General features: G+C 48.5%; 1 protein-coding gene across 4 annotated transcripts in view; it reads left to right on the forward strand.

The window, feature by feature from the left end:
- The first annotated feature begins 2,777 nt into the window (after positions 1-2,777).
- Positions 2,778-22,046, forward strand: part of MDGA2 (MAM domain containing glycosylphosphatidylinositol anchor 2) — a 691,558-nt gene continuing 672,289 nt past the window's right edge. For 2 of the 4 annotated variants that reach the window (XR_012669125.1, XM_048853669.2), the window contains exon 1: positions 2,781-3,260. Coding sequence is in view for 1 of the 4 variants with exons in the window: in XM_048853669.2 (XP_048709626.1) it covers positions 3,188-3,260 (73 nt within the window). In the remaining 3 variants the exon portion in view is untranslated. Of the gene's footprint in view, positions 3,261-22,046 lie in introns of all 4 variants that reach the window. The other 2 variants (XR_012669127.1, XR_012669126.1) reach the window with 2 other exon arrangements.

The raw sequence follows: 22,046 nt of genomic DNA on the forward strand, positions 1-22,046 counted from the left end.
ATTAAAGAATGACTGCAAAGATTCCAACCCTCGTTAATGCTGTTGACCCGGCTGGGCCACGGGTGTCACAAGAGACTTTGACAGGGCTGCAGCTTCTTCCAGCATGTCATCTTTTGTTGGCCTCGGCCACTAATCCTTCACTGATATAGGCAGGCATGTACGAGGGAAATTTAGCTTTCCTTAAAGAGCTGTTTTACAATCCCAGCTTTCAGCTGTGTGGAACGATAGGAACTGAAGTGGAAGGGCCAGATTCTGACCTCACTAACCCCAATGTAAATTCTGGATAATTCAAGAGCGGCGTGGGTTCAGGAGAAACCTGGCAGGGGTTGGGTCCAAGAAAGAAGAATCACTTGCTGTCCAGTCGGCCCTCGGTCCCAGGAGCAAAGGGAGGCTGTTCTCAGTAAGTGAATTTAACAGGACACGGCGCCGTAAGAGCAGATTGATGTAGTCTGACTCTTGCCTTAACATAGGAATTGAACCCGTGCTGGCCCCGTACCTGAGCTCCTGTGGACAGGCCATACAAAGTAAACAGTGTACCAGAAGACAGGGGTCTGCTCCCTACACTTGCAAGGTTCAAATTTTCACTTAAAAATAGGGCTTCAGTCTACTCACCTGCAGTAAGAGGGCGACATTCCCCCATTTCATGTTGGATTCCCCAACCAACAGCTGTTCATCCCCCACATAAAAACTGCTCCTCCCCTCATGCCTGGGAGAAAAGATGGGGTCTTGCAGCATGTTCAAACTCATTTTGGGCTTACTTTGGAGAGATATCTGGTGCACCTGGGGAGCTGGCAAACACCTCACATTCCCTCTCAACTCCTGATCAGGATTGGAGCCCAAGACACCAGTTGACCTTCCAAGCACTCCCCTGACCTTCACCCGGAGGCGGAGCATGCCCCGTGCTTCGACTCTATTTCTAACAGAGTGGTCACAAGTTAGCGAAGACTGATTAGCTCCCCGGCAGGTCCTGCCAATGGGGAGGCACGTGCCACACTGAACGATAGGCTCATCTCACTGCTCCGTCTTCTCCAACTCTTTGCCTTTTTCACCCTCTTCCCCCTCCCCCTCCCCCAGCTGTGTCATGTCCTAAACCTGGCTAGTGGGCTCTTGGGGATAGGGGCTTTCTTCCTCTTCCAAGTTTTTACAGTGTCCCAAGTAATGGGGCTGCCCCAATCCAGATCTAATATATGAAGGAAGAAAAGACCATGTGGGGATAAAGAGGGTGGAAGAGCAGTGGAGTTGATGGAGAGTAGGGCCTTCCTTAAACAGAGCACAATGGGGGGCTGCCGGGGCCATCACATTTAACATAAGAACATAAGAATGGCCCTACTGGGTCAGACCAAAGGACCATTTAGCCCAGTATCTTCTCTTCCGACAGTGGCCAATGTCAGGTGCCCCAGAGGGAATGAAGAGAACAGGGAATCATCAAGTGATCCATCCCCAGTCGGCCATTCCCAGCTTCTGGCAAACAGAGGCTAGGGACACCATTCCTGCCCCTCCTGGCTAATAGCCATTGATGGACCTATGCTCCATGAACTTATCTAGTTCTTGTTTTGAACCCTGTTATAGTCTTGGCCTTCACAACATTCTCTGGCAAGGCGTTCCACAGGTTGACTGTGCGTTGTGTGAAGACAGTGCTGTTGTTAATCATGTTTAGTGGGGTAGTTGGGAAGGGCCAACCATCAATGGGATCCCATGGTGCTAGGCTGGATACACACGGAAAGTGGTAGATGGCTCCTGCTTCCTAGTTCCCAGGCATTTTCCAAGAGAGGAAACACCAGGGGAGGAATGTACCTGTTTGGCCAGACTTCCCATCCCTCTGGGCACATCACTCAGCCCAGAAGGCAAGCCAGCTTAGTGGCTGATCCTCATTTCCAGCAGCCCCAGGCCCCCTGTGATGTTAGCCCCGGAGGAGATGTTGGGAAGGGAGAAAACACTGAGGACGCTCACCAAGGAGGGGAAGAAAGTCAGGCCAGGAAGGCAAAGTGTCCTGAGGACAGAACAGGCTCCTAATGAAAATAATGCGTGGAAGGAGTCGGTGGGCAAGGCAGCCTCTGACCCAGCGAAGAGCCGCTGGCTGAGGAGCTACCCCTGGAGAAGGAGAAGCGCCAGGAGAGGGTAGCAGCTTCCCCTTGCAGGGGCGCTGGTACAGTTTGTGGAGTGGGGGTGCTGGGAGCCATTTGGCTCCAAGCTGCAAACCCTGCCTCTGACGGGACCCCCCTTCAAGCCGGGGGCGGGGGCGTAGGGGCAGGAGGGTCCCCTCCGCCCCCGGCTGCGATCCGGCCTCCCCACGTGCGAGGGGGGCTCGGCGGGCCTGCCCCTGGGCTGGGGCGGCCGGGCCCCCCCCCCCCGCAGCTCGGCGCCGGCGCGGGGAAGGGGGCGGAGGAGGGGGCGGGCAGGCGGGCCGGCAGGCAGCCGAGCCACGCAGGCTTTGACGTCGCCGGGCTGCGGCTCCCCAGCCCCGGCTCCCCGCACGCAGAGCGCAACGTGACCGCCCCGGCCGCCCCTCGCCGCTCACACACGCGCCGAGCCCGGCCGCTGCCGGACGCTGCATCCCCGGGCAGGGCTGGGGCAGGTGCGTGGCCCCGGGCGGCGGCGGCTGCTGCGTTGTTCCCGGCCGCCCGCCCGCGCTGCTCGCCCCGCGGATCCCCAGCCCCGGCCGCTGCCTGGGGAGGGGGCCCCGGGCTGGGGGCCGCAGGGCAGCCGTGTGCATCGGCTCCCCGCGGGCTGCTGCCGCCCTCGGCCGGGGGGGCGTTTTTTGGGTTTTTTTTTGGGGGGGGGCCGCTTCTCCGGAGCGGCTGGTCCCGGAGAGCGCCCGGGGGCAGGACACGCGGCTGCCGGCCCCCGCCGCGCACCATGCCCCGGGAGCCGCGCTGCGATGGCATCTGACGGCAGCCGGCGGCCGGCTGGGGTGGCCCCGGAGGCGGCTGGAAGCTGCGCGGAGCCCGGCGAGTGACTCGGGGGAGGCGAGAGGAGCCGGCGGAGGGGGGACCCCGCGGGGCCGAGGAGCCGACCGACCCCCGGCCCCCGGCTGGCCCCGCCGCTGCCGCGAGGGAGGGCAGCCGCCGCCCGCCCGCCTGTCCCGGGGCGCCCAGCCGCTCGGCGCTCGCTGGGCTGGGCATCGGCCCGCGGCGGGTCCCGCGCTTCCTTCCCGCCCGGGGCTGGAGATGTGGATGCTGGCGCGAAGATGGATTTAGTGTACGGGCTGGTCTGGCTGCTGACGGTGCTGCTGGAGGGGATCTCCGGCCAAGGGGTGTACGGTGAGTCCCGCCCCCCGCCGCCCCCCGAGCCTGACCTGGGGTGGAGGGGGAGTTTCCGCCGCGGGCGAGGGAGAGGTGGGGCTCACCCCCGCCGAGGCAGGGGTTTGCGCCCCCCCCCTCCCCAGTGCAGATGGGGCTGGGGTGGGGGGCACTGCTCGGTTGTCATTGTGCATTGCAAGACTGGAGCCCCTCCGTGGCTGTTAGCTGGGGGACGGGACCGACCTGGCGCGCCGGATCAAACTTGCTGTCTGCAGAGAGAGGATCCCTTAGGATTCCTGCCTCCTGATACCCTCCCCCTCGCCCCCATCGGCATGCCCCCCCCCGGCTCATCACCTCCCTCTCCCGCTTCTCCGGAGAGCCCGGGCTCGGTTTTCCAGCTCGGGAAGTGCAGGGAGTTTGCTTTCTGGGCACCCCCGTTGCCATGAGCACTGGCATCAGAAGAGAGTCCGGGTTCCCACTGCCAGAGACCACTTGGGGGAAATGGGGATGGGAGCGGATGAATGGACGCGGATTCAAGGCTTCCCGGGGGTGGGGTGAGGGGGGACCCCCGCTGCAAACAGTACGTCTGGGGGCTCGGTCCAGGGTCCTGTCAGCCCTCGCTTCCCATCTGGAGCGTGTGCGGCAGAGGAGGGAGCGGGTGCTTGGGCTGGGAGCTAAGAGACCCGTTGATCATCCGCTGTAAACCCATTTGCCCCGGTTCCCCGCCGCGCGGCGGCGATGAGCCGCCGTGTGAACGGAAACGGAGTCCCCGCTCCGGAGCGGGGAGCGAGCGATTTGGCGGCGCGCTGCCGTTCCCCTCCCTCCAGGGTCCGTTCTTCGTGGGCGCCACACGGCCGCGGTGCTCCGCCGGCTGGCCGTGGGGTTGGGATCATCCAGCTCTGGGGTGCAGGAACGGGGGTACAGCGAGGCCGGAGTGGGACTCACCCCGGTCCCCCGGTGCCAGAGCAAACGCGGAGAAAGCCCCCAGGCGACGTTTGGGGAGGGACGGGGGAGGCTAGAAATAAGCTTTCCCTGGCGAACGAGCCACGCGTCCGCAGCCACCTGGGGATCCAAGGTCTGCGGGGCTCCCAATTCACGGCCAAGTCCAGCCCAGGCTCCTCCAGGGGTCCTGGGAGCTCCTCTGCAAGGGGTGCGTAGCGCGGGGAGCCAGGGCCTCCCTTCAGCCAGCTGGGCTCATGCCCCCCCTCAGCACTGCCAGGAGCCTGCACTTCGGTCGGGGCTCCCTCCCCGAGGAGGATTTTGTGATGTATTTATTTTGCATTTCCCCGTGAATTTCTATCATTCAGATGCCTTCCCTGGCAACAGCATCCTGGTGTCGGGAATGCTGACCCAGCGTGTTGGCACAGCGCAGATTCAGAGAAGACAAATATCCCAGTTAGACATGGAGAGGGAAGCAAATTGGTGCATGTTAGAGAGTGGCTGCTGTAGAAATCATGCAGGGCGGTAAAAGAGACAACCAGGACTACCGGAATGTGTAACATATCACAGCCTGGAGTGGCCAATATAGGGATCAATTTACAGGGCACATGTTACTGTTGGACCATTTCTTCTCATTAGCTATGTTACATTTCTTTACCGTGGCTTGCGAATCACCTCATCTAAGATCAATCTGTATTTCTCTGTCTTGTACTGGTGCACACCTGTTAAAAACATAATGCATTACTCTGGGTGGTGGAGGACCCTCGATTTGAGAGCTGGCTTTGCAAGGTTTATATTGGTACAAATGGACGGGAATTTGAACTGCAGCCGGGAGGAGCAGATTAGATGAATGCAAGTAGTTTGTCCACACTGATATTGTGCATTTGGAAATTACAGGGCCAAAATCTGTGCCGATTTCCCTCCCCATGCAGCCTCAGTGCCTTCAAACGCATGGTCCAGAATGTAAATCAGCACTTTGTTTAGCTCATCAGATGGTTATTACAAATGGTTTCGAAAGGTAGGCTAAACAAACCCCCTCCTAGTAGAAGAGAAGCACATGCTGGATGGACAGTAGCTGCAGCACGTTTGCAGGAGAACATGGTACATACGATATGCAGCCATAATCTACGATAAAGCTGTGGCATAACAACAAAAGCCGGAAAGTCCAAAGAGCAGGGTACCATAGTGCTGCACCCGCCCCATAATCACAATACACACCTCTGAGACACCCATGCTACTTCATTATCCAAGGGGTGGCCTGGGGATGAGGGAGCTCTGGGTCACATTAATTACTGGTCTAAGTAGATGCAGCCCTGTTAGCTACAATAGAAGTTGCACTTGCTTGCGTAGGGCTAAATGTGTTCCTCTGTCTCTCACTTGCCCCAGTGTTTCCAGTTCCTGCTCCACATTACATAAGCAGCATATCTCAGTGATGTGACATTGCTGTCATGCCTCCCATTCTCACAAGAGTATTGTGGTCGTACATGTTACGGAATCATTGTCATTTTTCTAGTACGCGCTGCTTTTGGCACATGTGCGCACACACATGAAGGCAATAGGCCATTCGTGTCCATGACGCACCTGCAAGCAAACTTGTGGCTGGAGGTTTTTTGAAATCCGATGTAATTCAAAATATTAGGAACGGTCATGAGGATTTTCCTTGGCGTTTGCATTACTGAAGCATTAAACTCTGTGTGCCACCAGTGCATCCATTCGCCTGTCAAACACAGGGACACACATTGTTGGATTTCTTGGAGCATAAGCTTCTGCAATGCATTGTAGAATATTTGTTAAGACTTATATGTTGTGCATGGGCATCTATGAAAGAGATCGTGCCCTTAGTTGGTTGCTAACAATTCTGCTGAAATCGTTACTGAAAAAAGGATTGCACATCTGGGCTAAGACTTCTTTGTAAATAAGAGTTAAATGTGATCTACTGTCATTCTGTAATGCACATTATACTTGGTCTCTGTATGGACCAGGGACCTGCAGATATTCATGATGTTGGGAGACAAAGTGTTTTTTCAATTGTAAGTGAACATATGATATTTTAAAATGATACATTAAACTCGGTCTTGTTTTTCATTGGCAACCTCCTCATTTTAAAAAAAAAATATATATATACCCATTTAGGGCAACAGCATATGTATTTCTTCCTCAAGGACACCAGTCTAGGCTTCCAGTTCCTCAGCCACCACCTCTCTTGGGCAGAGGCACACGACTCTCTCTCTCCTGACTGGGGTTTTCCAGTTGCACGGTTCCCTGCCTCTGCTGTAATATTCCCTGTAAGCCAGACTGCCTGTACAGGCCAGCATCTGCACTTTCCTTTTCTCTCCAGAGGCTATGAACAGTGTAATGGCCTACAGCTATAAATTACCACACAGCTCTCTCTAGGCAAGCACGTTTATTCTTAAGGTGAAAGCATTACAGGGAAAACATTAAAAACAATAAAAGAACCTGCATACATGCTAAAAAAAAGCTCACCAGAGATCACCCCAACTCCAACCTCAGGCTCTGGTCGGTGTCAGTCCATCAAAACCCAGAACTGGGTTTTCCCTCTGGTGACAAGTTCCTAACTGTTTCAAGTTCAGAATCAGAACAATTATGAATAGTTCAGTCTTTCCCTTATGCTGCTTAGGTCTTTGATCTTATCCTCATGTAAGAGGTGATCAGCAGACAATAGCTCACTCCTCAGGGCGTAGCTTCAAAAGGCTGGGTTTTGCATAACCGGAGTCTGGATAACCCCATGAAAACCATGTAATGGTTTTGTTTTAAGAGTCCATTCTTGTCTGGCACGTTGTTCAAGGTAATCCTTTGAAGACCAGGTCTCACATCTGTCACAACATTATGGAACAGTAACTTTCCAAAGTGCTCAGCATCCGCCTAAGTCGGCTCCTGTTGAAGTGAAACAGTCATCATAAAGCTCCTGTTAGCTCCAGTGGGAGCTGTTGGAAATACAGAGTGGGATTTTCCAGAGTAATTTGGAGGAAAGGTAAAATGTTCCAAATTGCCGAGGTTCCATTTTCAAAAGTGACATGGGCACGCTTAGGCAACTTAGGGCCTAAATCTCTTTTGAAAATATACGTGCCTTTGAAAATGGTACCTGAAATCTTTTTGTTCCTAGTTTTTTTTCTTTTTTCTTTGACTGGAAAACTAGTGGCAATATTGCACCGAGAATCCTGAACATGTGGGCGGCCTGTCCTGCAGCCATTGCAGTTTAATGTGATTTTTTCCACTGACTTCAATGACAGCAGGATCATGCCCAATTGTAATCTCCTTGGGGCAGGGACTACATCCTCATTTGTGTACACCCTCCCACTTAACGAAACTCATAGATAAATAATGACAATAATTAATGCCAAAAAATGGACCTGACTGAAGTAGTAGGAAAAGAAATTTTACTCCCTTTTCCCTTCTCGTTTTTTAATATCTCCTGTCTTTGTGCCAGTTTCTCAACAGGTCGAAATGCCATTGGACTTCACTGGAGCGCCACTGACTGGTAACAGTGGTGTCTGGCCCTTCGTATTTTAAAATGCAAACCACCGATCCATGTGAACATAGATTCCAAGATCCCAGAAGAATGTAGTTCACTGTCTTAAGATAAATGCGATTATACATTTGTTTTAAACTAACGTTACTTCAAAGTATTATGAGTGGTAGTAATAATACCTAGCTCTTGCGTAGTGCTTTTCATCAGTAGCTCTCAGAGCTTTTCAAAGGAGGTCAGTCTCAGTGTTCCCATTTTACTGATGGGGAAATGGAGGCATAGAGATGCGGAGTGATTTATCCACAGTTACCTCGCAGCTCAGTGCCAGAGCCAAGATTACAACCCAGGGCTCCTGAGTCCCAGCCCAGTGCTCTATCCACTAGTTCTGATTAAAATTATTAATAATATTCCAGGTGAGCCTGGAAGACTGACTAACGTCAGCGCGGACTATGGGGGTGTGAGTTGGAGCACGCCCTGAAGTGTTGCGCTGGAACTGTCCCGTGTAGACCCTTCTAGTGTGAACTGGAAGGTACCTGTTTGCGTAGTCCCGTTTAATGCCATGTATACAAGCTCTTTGCGTGGGTAGGGACACGGGCTCAAAGAGGTGGAGTGACTGCCCAAGGTCACACAGCAGGTCAGCGGCACAGCTAGGAACACACTTCAGATCTACCTGACTCCTAGCCCAATCCCCTATTCCCTGGACCACTGTAATACAAAGATCCAAAAGGCCTGAAAAAAATGGGGCTTTTCTCATCTTTATTTCACCTCCTTAATTTTAGCTAGCTTATTTTCTGCAAAATAACCCTTCGAGAAACTCAAGAGCTGCATGCACTTTTCCCTTTTTAAATTATATATCTCTGAATGCCATGCATGGTTACTAAAGCATAAAAAGTAAGTACTCAGAACATTACTGTTACATATTTTTATTCTACAGTAGAGCTGCAGTGCAGTATAAAAGTATGTTGGTGAGAAGGCTTCACATGGGCACAAAGAGTTGTTATTAGATACCTTGAAGAAACAGTGTTCTGTAAAGATGAATGATATAGTAAAGATGGGAGAACAAATTTCTTAATGTCAATTTTACAAGCTCTTTAGGCCAAGGATGCAGAATTTGACAGGCTTTTGGATCTGTTATAAATGGTTTGTATTGTTCCAGGCCCTGCGAACCATTATGTCTTGGGGTCATGTACTCCCATGCGTTGCAGGCTGCAGAATGAAGAGTGTAGCAAATTACTACAAATCTATCCTGGAAAGTCTGACTGCAAACCACAACCTTCTGCGTGATATTACACCAAACTGAATTACAGCAGGGAAATGTCACAACCTGGATGAACTGCCAAAATTATAATATCAGAGGTGCGGGGTGTGACCTGGAGGAAAAATGGAAGGAGGCACTGAAAATCACTACCTGTTATAGTAGAGACAAACATTCCAACTGTGTAACAATTTGCACAAGTAACTTGAGATGAGCAGCTGTAAACATTTTGGTGAGATCTATAATCTAAATGTAGCAATCGCTTAACCAGGCCTACAGTGGCTGTCTGAAAACAGCATGTGTGGGTGGGAGGGAGGCTCATTTGCAAATTCCAAGAGGCTCACAGCCACAGATTACATAAATGCAACCCAGTCTCCTTTCCCAGAAGAAGGTATATCTCTGCTATGCACAGTGAGTGCCACAGGCTGCTCTCCACAGGTTTCCTCGCTGTATTTTGTGGTCAGACCTCCAGCTGTATGCTCCTCCATGTTTCACTACAGATTGTTTGCCTGTGTCTTGCACATCTTTTCTCTTTTTATATGTTTCTGTTACTTCCGTGCGCTTTTCCCATGACCAGGAAAGACACGGCCCTTAGTAATCGTAAATGTCCATCAATTTGTAGGCGTCAAAATGCTGCTGAAGGTGAGTGCAAGTTCGTGTGTGTAAAGACAGGTATCTTCATATAAAGAGAGGCATGTGTATGTAATATGTATCCCTCTCCACAGACACACACACACACAATTTTATAACCGCTTCTATAATTAAAAGAGCTAAAAAACCCCACCGACAGGCCTGGGTAACAGTAGTAGTATTCCTCAAAATGTTTATAAATGAAACCCGAAGAAAAGAGAGAGACATTGAAAAGCATAGGCACGGTGCTTGGGGCAGAGGAGAGAAGAGTATTGTTGAGATGGGCCAAAGCTATGCGATGGCCAGCTGGAAAGCAGTATCTTGTAGTACTAAATACACACAGGGAAGCGTCCCCCTCTCAAGAAGCACCCTTGGTAAGTGAAGGATGATCCTTTTCCGTTGCTGCAGTGACTAATGTGGAAGGGTGAGCATTCCTGACACTAAACATTAGAGAGATTGCTCCTGGTGTTGTTTTTTTTTTTTTTTTTTAATGCCTGCTAAAAGCCTTATCCAATAGGCTTAATTTTAAAATATTTTTTAATGTTTTACAAAGATGCACATTTAAAATCAATCAGTGGATCTAAGAATAAGAACGGAGCCTTGCATTCCATATGGCAACTTGGTTTGGGGGTCTGATTAAGTATCCTGTATAGAAAATACAGCCAGCCATTCAACATAAACTGGTGGTCATGTCTTGTCAAGAAAGAACTTTTCTCAGCCACATTGCTGCTTTTGTTTTTGAGCTGCATGCTTGCAGCTAACCAGAGAAGGAGATTAATGGCTGTTGGCTTTAGCAATATTGATGGCTGTATGTCATAGCTGAACCTGCTTTTACCTAGTACTCTGGCTGAAGCCAGTGAAACAAGTGAGGCTGGAAGGAGGAAAAAAAACTCAAGGGAGGTGGGAACCCCAACACTAATGCATTTTCCCTGTTAGGAAAACTAATTAGGTTCAGGAAGATAGCTGATTATTAGCTCATATTCAAAAGCCAGCCTCTTAATTACCCAACCCCCAAATGGTACGGCTAGTTTCGTGTAGAGAGCTGGTTTTCTGAATCAGTGCTCCCCATCATGCAGATCTTTGAATGCGGTTATTGTATCATATGGTTTAACCCTGTACAATTCTGGATATTGTGTGACAGAAACCAAAGCAGTCTCACCAGAGAACAGGAAAGGTATTATGTCCTGCTGCAGTGCTGTGCATTTCTAAGCAGCTGATGTGCTCTGCAACTGCTAACTCCAGGACCATTTACTGAGCAGCCGATCCTTCAAAACTTTAACTCTTAACTCAACCCACTTAGATTCCCTTGAAGGCTGTTCCCTCTTCTCCCAGCATATTTTAGCACTGAGATTTCATTAATGCTGGGAGACTATTTCATTTTCTGCATGTAAGCTAATGCACTTAGAGAGTGTGGAGAGCGGGAAATAATTCTGGCCCATCAACCTGCCCATTAACCAACACAAATGAATAGAAATGACTTTTCCAACGGATTCTTTTCTTGGTGGTCCCAGAGGCTGCTGCTGTATGCAATGGGTCACACACTTCAGCATTTTACACGGGGGAGCAAAGCAAAGGCGCACTGGATTTTTATGGAGAGGAACAGGGCGGCTTGGTTTTGCACTCCATTGCGCAGGTTTCGTGCATGATCCAGGGAGCACAGTCAACGTATAGAAATGTTCACCGATTTGTAGGGAAACATTAAATAACTGCGATTGAATGAATTTTGGGGGTGGATCCAAAGTCCGCTGATGCCAGCGGAGAAGCTCCTGCCAATGTCAGAGGGCTTTCGATCGGGTCCTGTGGCTGAAGAGTGACCGAAGTACTCTTTTTACAGACAAATACTGCAGCCTTGATGCCCAAATACTGTTCGGAGTATTACTGAGTGCCAGTTACCTCAGTCAGTAATGCAGGATTAGTCTGTTGGTAATTTTATATCCTAGAGTTCGCGGTGGTGGTGTTGTAGCCGTCTTGGTCCCAGGATATGAGAGAGACAAGGGGGTCCGGAGCTCCAAAGGTTGTCTCTTTCACCAGCAGAACTTGGTCCAAGAAAAGAGATTCCCTCGCCCACCTTGTATCTCTCATATTGGAGCATCTTGTGACTGGAAATAAAGGCAAAGATATTTGTAATGGTGTCAAAATCTGGCAAAATATGACAGGAAGATGGGCATGTGGAACATGGCGTTTAATGCTTTCTATGTAGGTGGCAACTAAAAGCAAGGTTTATATCTGATAAATATCATTAAAATGCATTAAGTTTCAAGCAAGCAAAAGAGGGGGCCGTATCCTCAGCGGGTGTAAGCGGTGGCAGCTCTGTTGTCTTCAATGGACCCTACTCCACTTTTATACCCAGGCGGGAGCTACCCTGCCAACTGTGCCGCGTTCAGAGTAAGAAGATGATAGCTCCAAAACAATCCTCTTGACATTTAAAGCGTTTTCTGTCTGCTCTCTTGAGTGGCTTATTAGCACATTGCTTGCATCTCCATAGAAGGAAGCCGTTGATGCTCTGCATATATTGGGTCAAGGTGTTCTCTCTGAATCGGAGCTAGGGGAATTGGGAGGAAGCCTGGCAGCAAGGAAGCACTTCAAAATAAATAAATAAATCTCTCCTGGCTCCTGAGCTAAATCCAGTTTAATTAGAGTCAGTGGGAAAACAAATGAAGAGGAAAAATAGCTCAATCCAGCTTCTCTCCCTCTCCTCGCATATTTCCTGGCAGCTTGTCCGCTCGGAGGTGCGACCTTTGACTCGTTCTTCATCAGTAAACGCGCCGCCCTGGATCTGTGCACCCTATTGCCGTCAGCAGCGATGGGAGGTGTGTGCCTGCTGATCAAGGGCTTGAGCTTGAACGGTTTTTGTGAGCAAGCTTGGAGGAGCTGGCTTGCCCGGATTTGATTCCCCAGTGAACAGATGGCTGTGGCTTTCATTGAAACACCCTTGGAGGCGCTGTAAACTGAGTAGTTTGTGTCTTGGACCAGTTGAGAAAAAAAAAACCATTGAGACATTGGCTTCAAAGGGCTCAACGGTTGGCTTGGCCGGCTAGTTTTGGGTGCCTGGGAAAACCAGGGGAATGTGGGAGAGGCCTCTTCTTTGAAAATGTGTTCTCATGACTGGGACTTTGTACCGTCTGGGTGCCCAGTGACTGGGATAGCCAAACTTCACTGCTGTAGGAGGCTGGGCTCTGCAGGGGCGGCTGTCCTGTGTTTCTAAAGAGCTCCCCCTCCCATTACATCCAGTTCCTGAAGACGCTTAAGCAAGTCTCTGTTGCCTACTGGGGCAGTATAGCAACCTCAACAGAACTGAGAGAAAAGCCTCAGAAATAAATGGGTGGTGGGTTCCCTACAGTGATAGCAAAGCCAGTTTTCCTGTTCTGGGCCAAGCTGGTAATTTTTAGACCGCATTGTAGAGTAGCGGGACTGACTGGGCAGGCGCAGGCGGAGGGGAGGAGTTAATGGGGGAAAGAGACCGACCGACTCCGCAGACCCACGAACTGGCATCGTAGTTGCAGAAATGCGGGCTCAGTGGGGTCTGGGTGTGTGTGTTCGGGGGAGACAGGGAAACAATGGCAGGATGTGCGAGTCATGATGGGTTTAGGGGTATTCAGTTACCATAGACATGAACACCCTCTTGGTGTCCCACAGAGCCCTCGTCTTCATGGAAGGGGGCGTCTCTTTGCTGTTTGCGCGGCTGCACTGTTGCAGACAGTGCTATGTGCAGTGGCCAGCACCAGTGGGCCGCTCATCCTGGCACAGAATTGCTGCAGCCCTTGGTGTGGGGTCTGCCTGCCCATCACCAGCTCTCGTGCTCTGCATCCCTGCTTCTCTGCACCAGCTCTGTTTCGCACTGAGCTCCGGTTCCTTGCAGCACAGTTCCATAGCTGGGCATTTCCTCTGGCTGCAGCTGTCCCTGGGACCCCTTGAGTACGGGTGGTGGTTGGGGGGAAGGGATTGAGGCAATCTCTGGGGGTCTAGAGGGTGGCTGGTGTTACCACTCCAGACCCATACCCACTCTTTGCACTGCTGTGGGGTGGACCCTGAATGCTTGGTGGCATCTGAGAGAAGGGGATATAGTGTTGAGGATGCAGTTGGTCCCGCTTCTGTGTAGTCCAGCCAGTCCCCAGGAGGAGGGGAGCTCCTGCCGGTGACCCTCTTGGGCCTCGAGGCCAATTACTGTGCTTTGACAAATGCATTGTTCTCCGTTTTAAATCCCGACTCTAGGGGGACGCAGTGACACTAACTGCACCCACGGTGCAGGGGATTTTCAAAGGCACTAATGACTGGTGCCTCTTAACTCCCATCGATTTCCAGAGGGAGCCGCGCACACAGCTGTCCTTTGTGCTTTTGAGCAGCTCACGCAGTGTGTGCCGCCCAGTCCTCAAAGGAGACAAACTGAAACGAGTGAGCTACTTCCCCCCAATCTCTTTCAGCTCTCGCATTAGGTGATAAAAATAATAATTGCAGGTAGCTTTTCTCGGACACAGTGTGACAGTCTCCATTTAAAGGTACATTATACTCTAAACACTACAGAGCCTCTGCACTGAATACATGATATGTTCTCATTAATATGAACATTCTCAAGGGTCTTTGTGGTTCATCAAACACATAATGGTACTTGAATTTTCTCTCCCTACACAGTATTATTATTGTGACTGGTAAAGGTTTTAGCATCTAGGGTAACAATTCAGGTGGATGCTGCCAATAGCCTTTTGCTAAAGGGCAGCAGGTGTCTATTTTAAAAGACACTTCTGGCTCTGAATAGTAAGTTCGTGTAAGTATTTGCTTTTACAATGACTTCATTTTTTGCATTATGCAGGGGTCGGACTAATTCAGAGTGCAACCCCAGCGTCACTTAGGATATGTCGACCCTGCAGCTGGGAGTGTGCTTCTCCGCTCGGGTGGACAGACACGCTAGCTCTGCGTGAGCTAACCCTAAAAATAGCAGTGTAACCAGGAATAGCCCAGGAGGCAGCTTGGGCTGAGCCACCTCAGTATGGTCCCAGTGCCTGAGTGTGTATTCGGACAGCTAGCCCAAACCATCTCCTGTGCTGTCCCTAGGTATGTGGCTGGTTTTAGCTGGGAAGCTGCAGTGTGAACGTACCTTGAGGGGAAAAGAAACTAGCACAACAAACCAGAGGGATTTTTTACAAATCAGTTATTTTCTTCAACCTGCAACAAATCTGGTTCAGTTGTTGGGAAGGAAGGAGTTCTCCAGTATCCACGGAGAAGGGTTGCTTGTTCTAATGCTGGTAAGGGGGGAGGGATAGCTCCGTGGTTTGAGCATTGGCCTGCTAAACCCAGGGTTGTGAGTTCAATCCTTGAGGGGGCCATTTAGGGATCTGGGGCAATAATTGGGGATTGGCCCTGCTTTGAGCAGGGGGTTGGACTAGATGACCTCCGGAGGTCCCTTCCAACCCTGAGATTCTCTGATTCTACCACCTTCCGTCCACTCAGCTGTCAAGCAACTCCTCTGTACTCTGTCTCCAGTTGTACTGGGCATAAGTCCTCATCAGCCAAATATCCGCTACCTTGTGCTTGTGTTCCTTAGTATGTTCTAATCCCACCACCCACTCGGCCTCTAGCCCGAGGGGCTTTCCCTCACTCTGATGGTCATGCTGTCCTCTGCTTACTTGCTGTGTCTTTGCAGGTTTATTCTCATAGATTTTATTTCCAAGGAACATTTCAGTCTGAATTACTTCCTGTCATCGCCATAAGTAATCTGAATACTAAATACAGTTGACTTCAGTGGAAATAGCAGAGCCTGTTCTCAGGCAGTTCGCTTTTGGGGCCCCACTATACTGGAATAGGCTTTTGTTCAACTTGAATGTAGCTACTGTTTCCTGATTGACAGCAAACAAAGGGCCTGATCCTGCATATCTCTTCTTACACAAGACAGGGCTATACTCGGGCATAAGTACTTTCAAGACTGAGAAGTAGGAGGAATACTCTCTCTTTCAGGTTGCCAGTTTTTACCATGCTTTTTGTTGGAGTTTGATTGGATTTTGGCATTGGGTTGTCACATCTTTATTAATTGCCCATTCCCAAATTTCCCAGTAGGCCAGGTGTAAGCCAGTGCAACTTCAGAGCTGGGCACATGTAAAATCCCTGCAAATGCCTAAGATTATCTTTTGAGTCCTTATGCAACAATGATAAAAATGAAGCCACAGCATGACGGCCGAGGCTCATACCAGCCTGCCTCCTGCTTCGCTAACCCTCTGGGCAGATGGTCAAGGAAGAGTAAGTAGGCCTCGGCATTTCGTTTTCAAGCCCATGAGTAGTGTACACATTTATTTCTACAGCTTGCTATTACTAAGGTATGGTAACTCTCAGCCTATGGTGCTCAATGATGAATAGTGGACTGTAATGCAAGGCACTGCTCACTGAACTGAGTGAGGCCGGTTTGGCTGCCAGAAAGATTGTAAAACATGCCTTGCAATGAGGCTAAAGGAGCTCAGTCTATTTAGTTGATCCAAGAGAAATGTTGAGAAGTGACTTGATCGTGGTCTAAAAGTATCTACAGAGGGGAGAAGATTTCTCATTGGAGAGGGCTCTTTAATCTACTGTCTAGCAAGGGTGCAAGTTGAAATCAGCAAAATGGAAATAGGAAAAATTAGGAAAAAATAGGAGAAATGGAAATAGGATGAACATTTTTAACAGTGAGGGCAATTAGCCATTGGAACAACTCACTAAGGGAGGTACCGGATTCCTCATCGCTTGGTCTTTACATTAAGAATTGGATGTCTTTTCCAAAAGTTGTGCTCCAGCTCACCGGTAAGTTGCGGGGTTTGAAGCAGGAATCTTGGGGGGAAATCTATAGGCTTGTGCTATGCAGAGGTCAGACTAGATAAGTCCCTTCTCACCTTGAACTCAATGAACCAATGAATCTCTTTTTAATATTACTTTAATGAAAATATCAGAATAATGTAAGTTACTCAGCAAATGATCTGGCCTTTAATTGTAACCTGTTTTTACATTATTAACACAGGTTTCAGAGTAGCAGCCGTGTTAGTCTGTATTCGCAAAAAGAAAAGGAGGACTTGTGGCACCTTAGAGACTAACCAATTTATTTGAGCATGAGCTTTCGTGAGCTACAGCTCACTTCATCGGATGCATACTGTGGAAACTGCAGAAGACATTATATACACAGAGACCATGAAACAATACCTCCTCCCACCCCACTCTCCTGCTGGTAATAGCTTATCTAAAGTGATCACTCTCCTTACAATGTGTATGATAATCAAGATGGGCCATTTCCAGCACAAATCCAGGTATTCTCACCCCCCCCCCAAACACACGGGGTGAGAAAACCTGGATTTGTGCTTGAAATGGCCCACCTTGATTATCATACACATTGTAAGGAGAGTGATCACTTTGGATGGGCTATTACCAGCAGGAGAGTGAGTTTGTGTGTGTGGGGGGGGGGCGGAGAGTGAGAAAACCTGGATTTGTGCTTGAAATGGCCCAACTTGGTTATCATACACATTGTAAGGAGAGTGATCACTTTAGATAAGCTATTACCAGCAGGAGAGTGGGGTGGGAGGAGGTATTGTTTCATGGTCTCTATGTATATAATGTCTTCTGCAGTTTCCACAGTATGCATCCGATGAAGTGAGCTGTAGCTCATGAAAGCTTATGCTCAAATAAATTGGTTAGTCTCTAAGGTGCCACAAGTACTCCTTTTCTTTTTATTATTAACACAATATATATGCTCTAGCGGGTAATATATCAAACATGCCTGTAGATATGTGTGTGCAGTAACTGCAATGTTTCTTTGAATTTAAATTAATTTAAATTTGTTGCTTAAAATATAACCTTAATTTCAGCGTCTTGTTCTTTGTATTTGAATATAATCAATATATGGCTGTAACAATAAGAGAACCAAACCAGAATTATAGACACTCTTCAACTTCGGGGAAGTTCAGAACTTTCCATCTGGACCCTATCTTTTAAGTGAACTGATCCAAACCACGTAATTCAAATACTCCCAAACTGTGTGTGAATTTGATTCTGGAATCCAGCTTCACAGACTGGGTCCCCCTAAGCTGACCAGAATTTCAAAATGAAAATTGGGAACACTTTTGTGGTGACTTTTTTAGGCTCATGAAGTAGTCTCACAAAAGTGCACATAAAAAGAAAAGTGTATTAGTCCTGCTACTGTCAACTTTTCCCTCAGCACCAGCCGGTACATAATTCACGGAGTGGATGAGTTTTCACAGTAACTTCATGTCATGAATTTGTGATGAAATACTGAACAAATGTTGATGTTTCCTCTGAGCAAAAGAAGGGGGTAGTTAGTGTCTGCACTCATTTTCTCTTCACTCCAAACACTGTTCATCACACTGAACCCATGCTCTGTTGGTAAACACAGGGTAAATTTGACTCTGAGCAAACGTTTTATAATTATATAAAAAAAACAACAATCCATGTTTTCATTGACTGTAAATGATAAAGTGGGATGTCTCTGGCCTCCTGTGAGAAGTTCCCTTGATATCATATGAAAAACCAGGATTGTCCTTGGGAAAAAACAGATTTGAAGTTGCTTTAGGGTTACCCATAAGACGAATAGAACTGGAGGAAAAAATTTCAGATTTAGACTTCCCTACAAAAGCAATGGGATGCATTTTTAAAGAAAACAATGAATGAAAAATGTTTTTTCCCCCCCAGCCCACTATACATAGTAATTATCTGGGACCAAATGTGGCCCTGGTGTAAATGGACACATTAACCTTGCCTGCCAATGAGAGATGTATCTCATGCATTTGCCTCATTCTCTGGCCCCAGTCCTTTACTGTTTACTTTGGGAAAACTCCCATTGAAGCAAAGGGCTGGAGTGGGAGTTGGCCTGAACAAGGAATTCAGGATGAGGTGCTATGCTTAATGGTCCCAATGTCTCATCTTTCTAGAGCCCTAGTCCAGAGAAGCCTTTTGCTGTACTCAAATGATGCTGACTACTGTGTCGGGGTATTCTCCGGGATAATGTCAGGCATAGTTTGGCCTGTGTATTCGGCACCTTTGCCTTGCAGAGAAGGTTCACTTCAGAAAACCCTGGTGGTCTCGGTTCCTGTGGTGGGTCTTTCTTTTTAGAGAATTTGAGGAGCAGCGTTTGTGACTTTAAACATGTTTCCCAATTATAACTGGTAGTTGACATGGTTTTAATAAACAGCAATACTCCTAGGCTAGACAGATGGCTTGCCAAAATTGGGGAAGTTTTAGCCACGGTGAAAATTAGCTAGCCCGAAATACGACACAAATGGCAAGCACTTAGAATCTTGCCTACTCTTGATGAAATTGGTTGGCCAGGGGAGCCATTCGCAGTGCCAGAATTCTCTCTGTTGGAATGGTAGTCCTTTGCAAATTCGACTTTCAGCCTCTGGCCTGTCCTTAGATGCCATTGGTTCCTCTTTGACCTTGACACTCCTCACACCAACAGGAGTTGGCCTATGCAGAACTGTTGCTTTAAAATGCCTTCTTTGACCCATGTGACCTGCTGTTTGTCATGATAGATAGTGTACTTAAATGGAAGGACTCGCCTGCATCATACCCACTTGGGCGATCTTAATAAAATTTATTAGGGGGAAAAATATGTTGGATTGTTTCGCTAATTACCGTTAGTGTCTACAGGATGCAAAAAAAAAAAAAAAAAGGTTTGGGCCACAATGTGCTAGTTACTATACGAACAAGCTATACCAAGACAGGCCCTGTCCCAGAGAGCCCCCAAACTAGGACGTAGACAATACTCAGTAGGTATATATACAGGAAAACCATGGGGCTGAGGCAGAGAGAGGTGCATTTGTATAGGTCGGTGGCCACTGCGGTTTCAGTATTCACAGGTGGTCGCTAGCCTTTGGTATGCTAAACAAGTTAGGTACCCCCATTTTGTTTGGTAGCTTGGCAAGGTCCCAGAGACGAGTCTGATGGGGTCTGTTGGGTGTTGATGGAAATGTTATTTGTGATGGAGACTCTGTGACAGGACGGCTGGAGACTGGGCCAAAGAAGGTGCATGGCTGGGTGGGGAATTAGCCTATGGACAAGGCATGGTGTTGTTTAAAAGTAGCAACCGTCATCCAAGGAGAGAGAGCTTCTCTCAGCTGTATCTTCTCTCACTAGGAGAGCAAGTTTTGCCTCAGTCACGGTCCAGAGAAACAAGCGCCAGGACTTGCTTCATCCAGGCACACAGTATAAGGGGTGGCTGCTTCAGCCTTCATAGATCCCAGGAAAGACACCTCCTACTTCTTCTCTTGAGTCCACCTGCTTCTTCTCTGCTAGTCTGTCCCCATAGGTTTTATATCCCTGCTTGTCAGGGAATTGGGTGGAAGCTGCCCAGGGGGTAGCCTCAACAAATCCCCTTGTACCTCTTAGCAGAGTGTCAGGGTAGTTGTTTGTTTGGGCTGGGGAGGGCTTTAATGTATCCCTACCAGGCCCTCTGTGAATTCCCATGATCCCCATCGCAGTCTCTAGTTGAGCTGTGGCACTGTGAAATATTTTGTCCTGGATGCATGCGCACACTTTGACTATCTCACCTGTTGTGGCTGGAAGCCAAGTCACTCTGTAGTGCCAAGCGGTATAACAGCCCTGAGGCCTAGCAGCAGGCACTCTTAACAGAGGTGTTCATTCCTGTAGTCCATGGGAAAATGTTTGAGTCATATCCACTTTGTAGCCCTGGGCAGGGCTGGACACAGTCAGAACCACGCCGCAGGAAGGAAATCCGGCCATAAAGCAAGTGGTGTAGGTGTCTCAATACGTGGGGCTTTTCTCTCTGTCCACTGCCTCAGTGTAGTATGAAGGGACACCATCTTACTGGAGATGCTCTGGCTACGTATGGTCATTCAAGGTCTCCTGATATCCCCACCCCACCCCAGTAGCAGTTAGCGCTGCTCTGATTCCAGTCCCAACAACGACATTCTGCCTCCCTGACCTCCCTCTGTAGCTCTCGCTGGAGAAGTTACTCTTTGTTCTCCTGCCTCGGCTCACTTGTGTACCACGCCGAGGTAATTGCATTTCCCTGACGGATGCAATGATCCTTGAAAAAAAACTCTTCAGATAGCTCTGGGGTCCTTCTGCTCAAAGGCACTATTCTTAATGTCCTTTCCCCACGTTAGGTAGCAACATAACCCTCAGCGCAGCCCCATGCTTCACTCACTCTTTGGAGCCTCAACCCAGCATCTAATTATGCACCTCTCAATAAAAGAAAGTTTTGCATCTGCAAATGACTGCCAGAGCAATCAGTTGTGGACACGGATGACAGAAACTAGGACAGAGTTGGGCCAATACTGAGTGCCCCAGCTGAGATGTACCTGTCCTCTCTGTTGTGAAGTGTTCTGAAATAATAGTCATTCACTATTGTGAATGTGAGTTAAATTTAATATGCAGTGGGAACTGACCGTCTGAAACACACAGGATTATTAAAAAGAAAAGGAGTACTAGTGGCACCTTAGAGACTAACCAATTTATTATGGAATGCATCCGATGAAGTGAGCTGTAGCTCACGAAAGCTTATGCTCAAATAAATTGGTTAGTCTCTAAGGTGCCACAAGTCCTCCTTTTCTTTTTGCGAATACAGACTAACACGGCTCCTACTCTGAAACCTAGGATTATTAAGTTACACCAGCAGCATTCTCAAGGGACTATATGAACAGAAATACACCTTTCTTAGGAGAGAAGGTCTCCAAAGTCCCTTACACAGCAGAACAGCAATCCATACTGCACTGTACTTTCTGATCATGCAACACTGCCGGCTTGATATTTAGCTGGTTGGAGAAAAGAAGCATTTCGGGTGCTATACCTGCTTCTGAGTCCCCACGGTGATTGAGTTGGGGTTTTACAGTTTCATTTCCCTGTTCTTCTTTCAAGTGTTCTCTCCACTGTTCTTGACTGAAAGACCCACACGCACAATAAACATCTCTTTGCATGATAGTAACCAGAGGTGATACTTAAAGCAATAGTAGGGAACACTTTTCAGATAGTCGCGATGTTGCTTCAATGTGGTACCTTTCCTAAATCTCCAACAAATGTTACAGGTCTAATGCTACAAGTTCAGCAGCGTGCGACAGCTAGGGGAAGGCCAGAACATGTTTGTAGCTGGATAGGAAAATATGAGTTTTACACTGGGTTGTCAGACCCCAATCCAGCAAAGCACTTAAGCAAACTCTTAAATTTAAAGCATCTGAAAAGCCTCTTTGCTGGATTGGGTCTTAGTGCATATAAATTAGTGGATACAAATGTGCAGATGCTGGGAATAGAAAATTTCATGACTAATTGATCACACAATGCAAATGTGTACTGGATAACTCAGCTACTGCAAATTGGCCCATTCAATGAACCAGCTGTCCAGTCTTTCAAAGAGATACAGACAGGTATAATTTTGCTTTAAAAAAATTGTCTGCAAACTCCTGTAATTGATCAGTGGGTTTCATTGCCAGGTGAATGACAAGTTAACGTATTCTCTCTGAGAAACAAATCCAGAGAGGCAAAGAGAAATTGTTCTGGGTAAGGATCTTGGTAAGAG

The sequence above is a fragment of the Caretta caretta genome, chromosome 6 (assembly GCF_965140235.1).
Source record: "Caretta caretta isolate rCarCar2 chromosome 6, rCarCar1.hap1, whole genome shotgun sequence".
Lineage (NCBI taxonomy): Eukaryota > Metazoa > Chordata > Testudines > Cheloniidae > Caretta > Caretta caretta.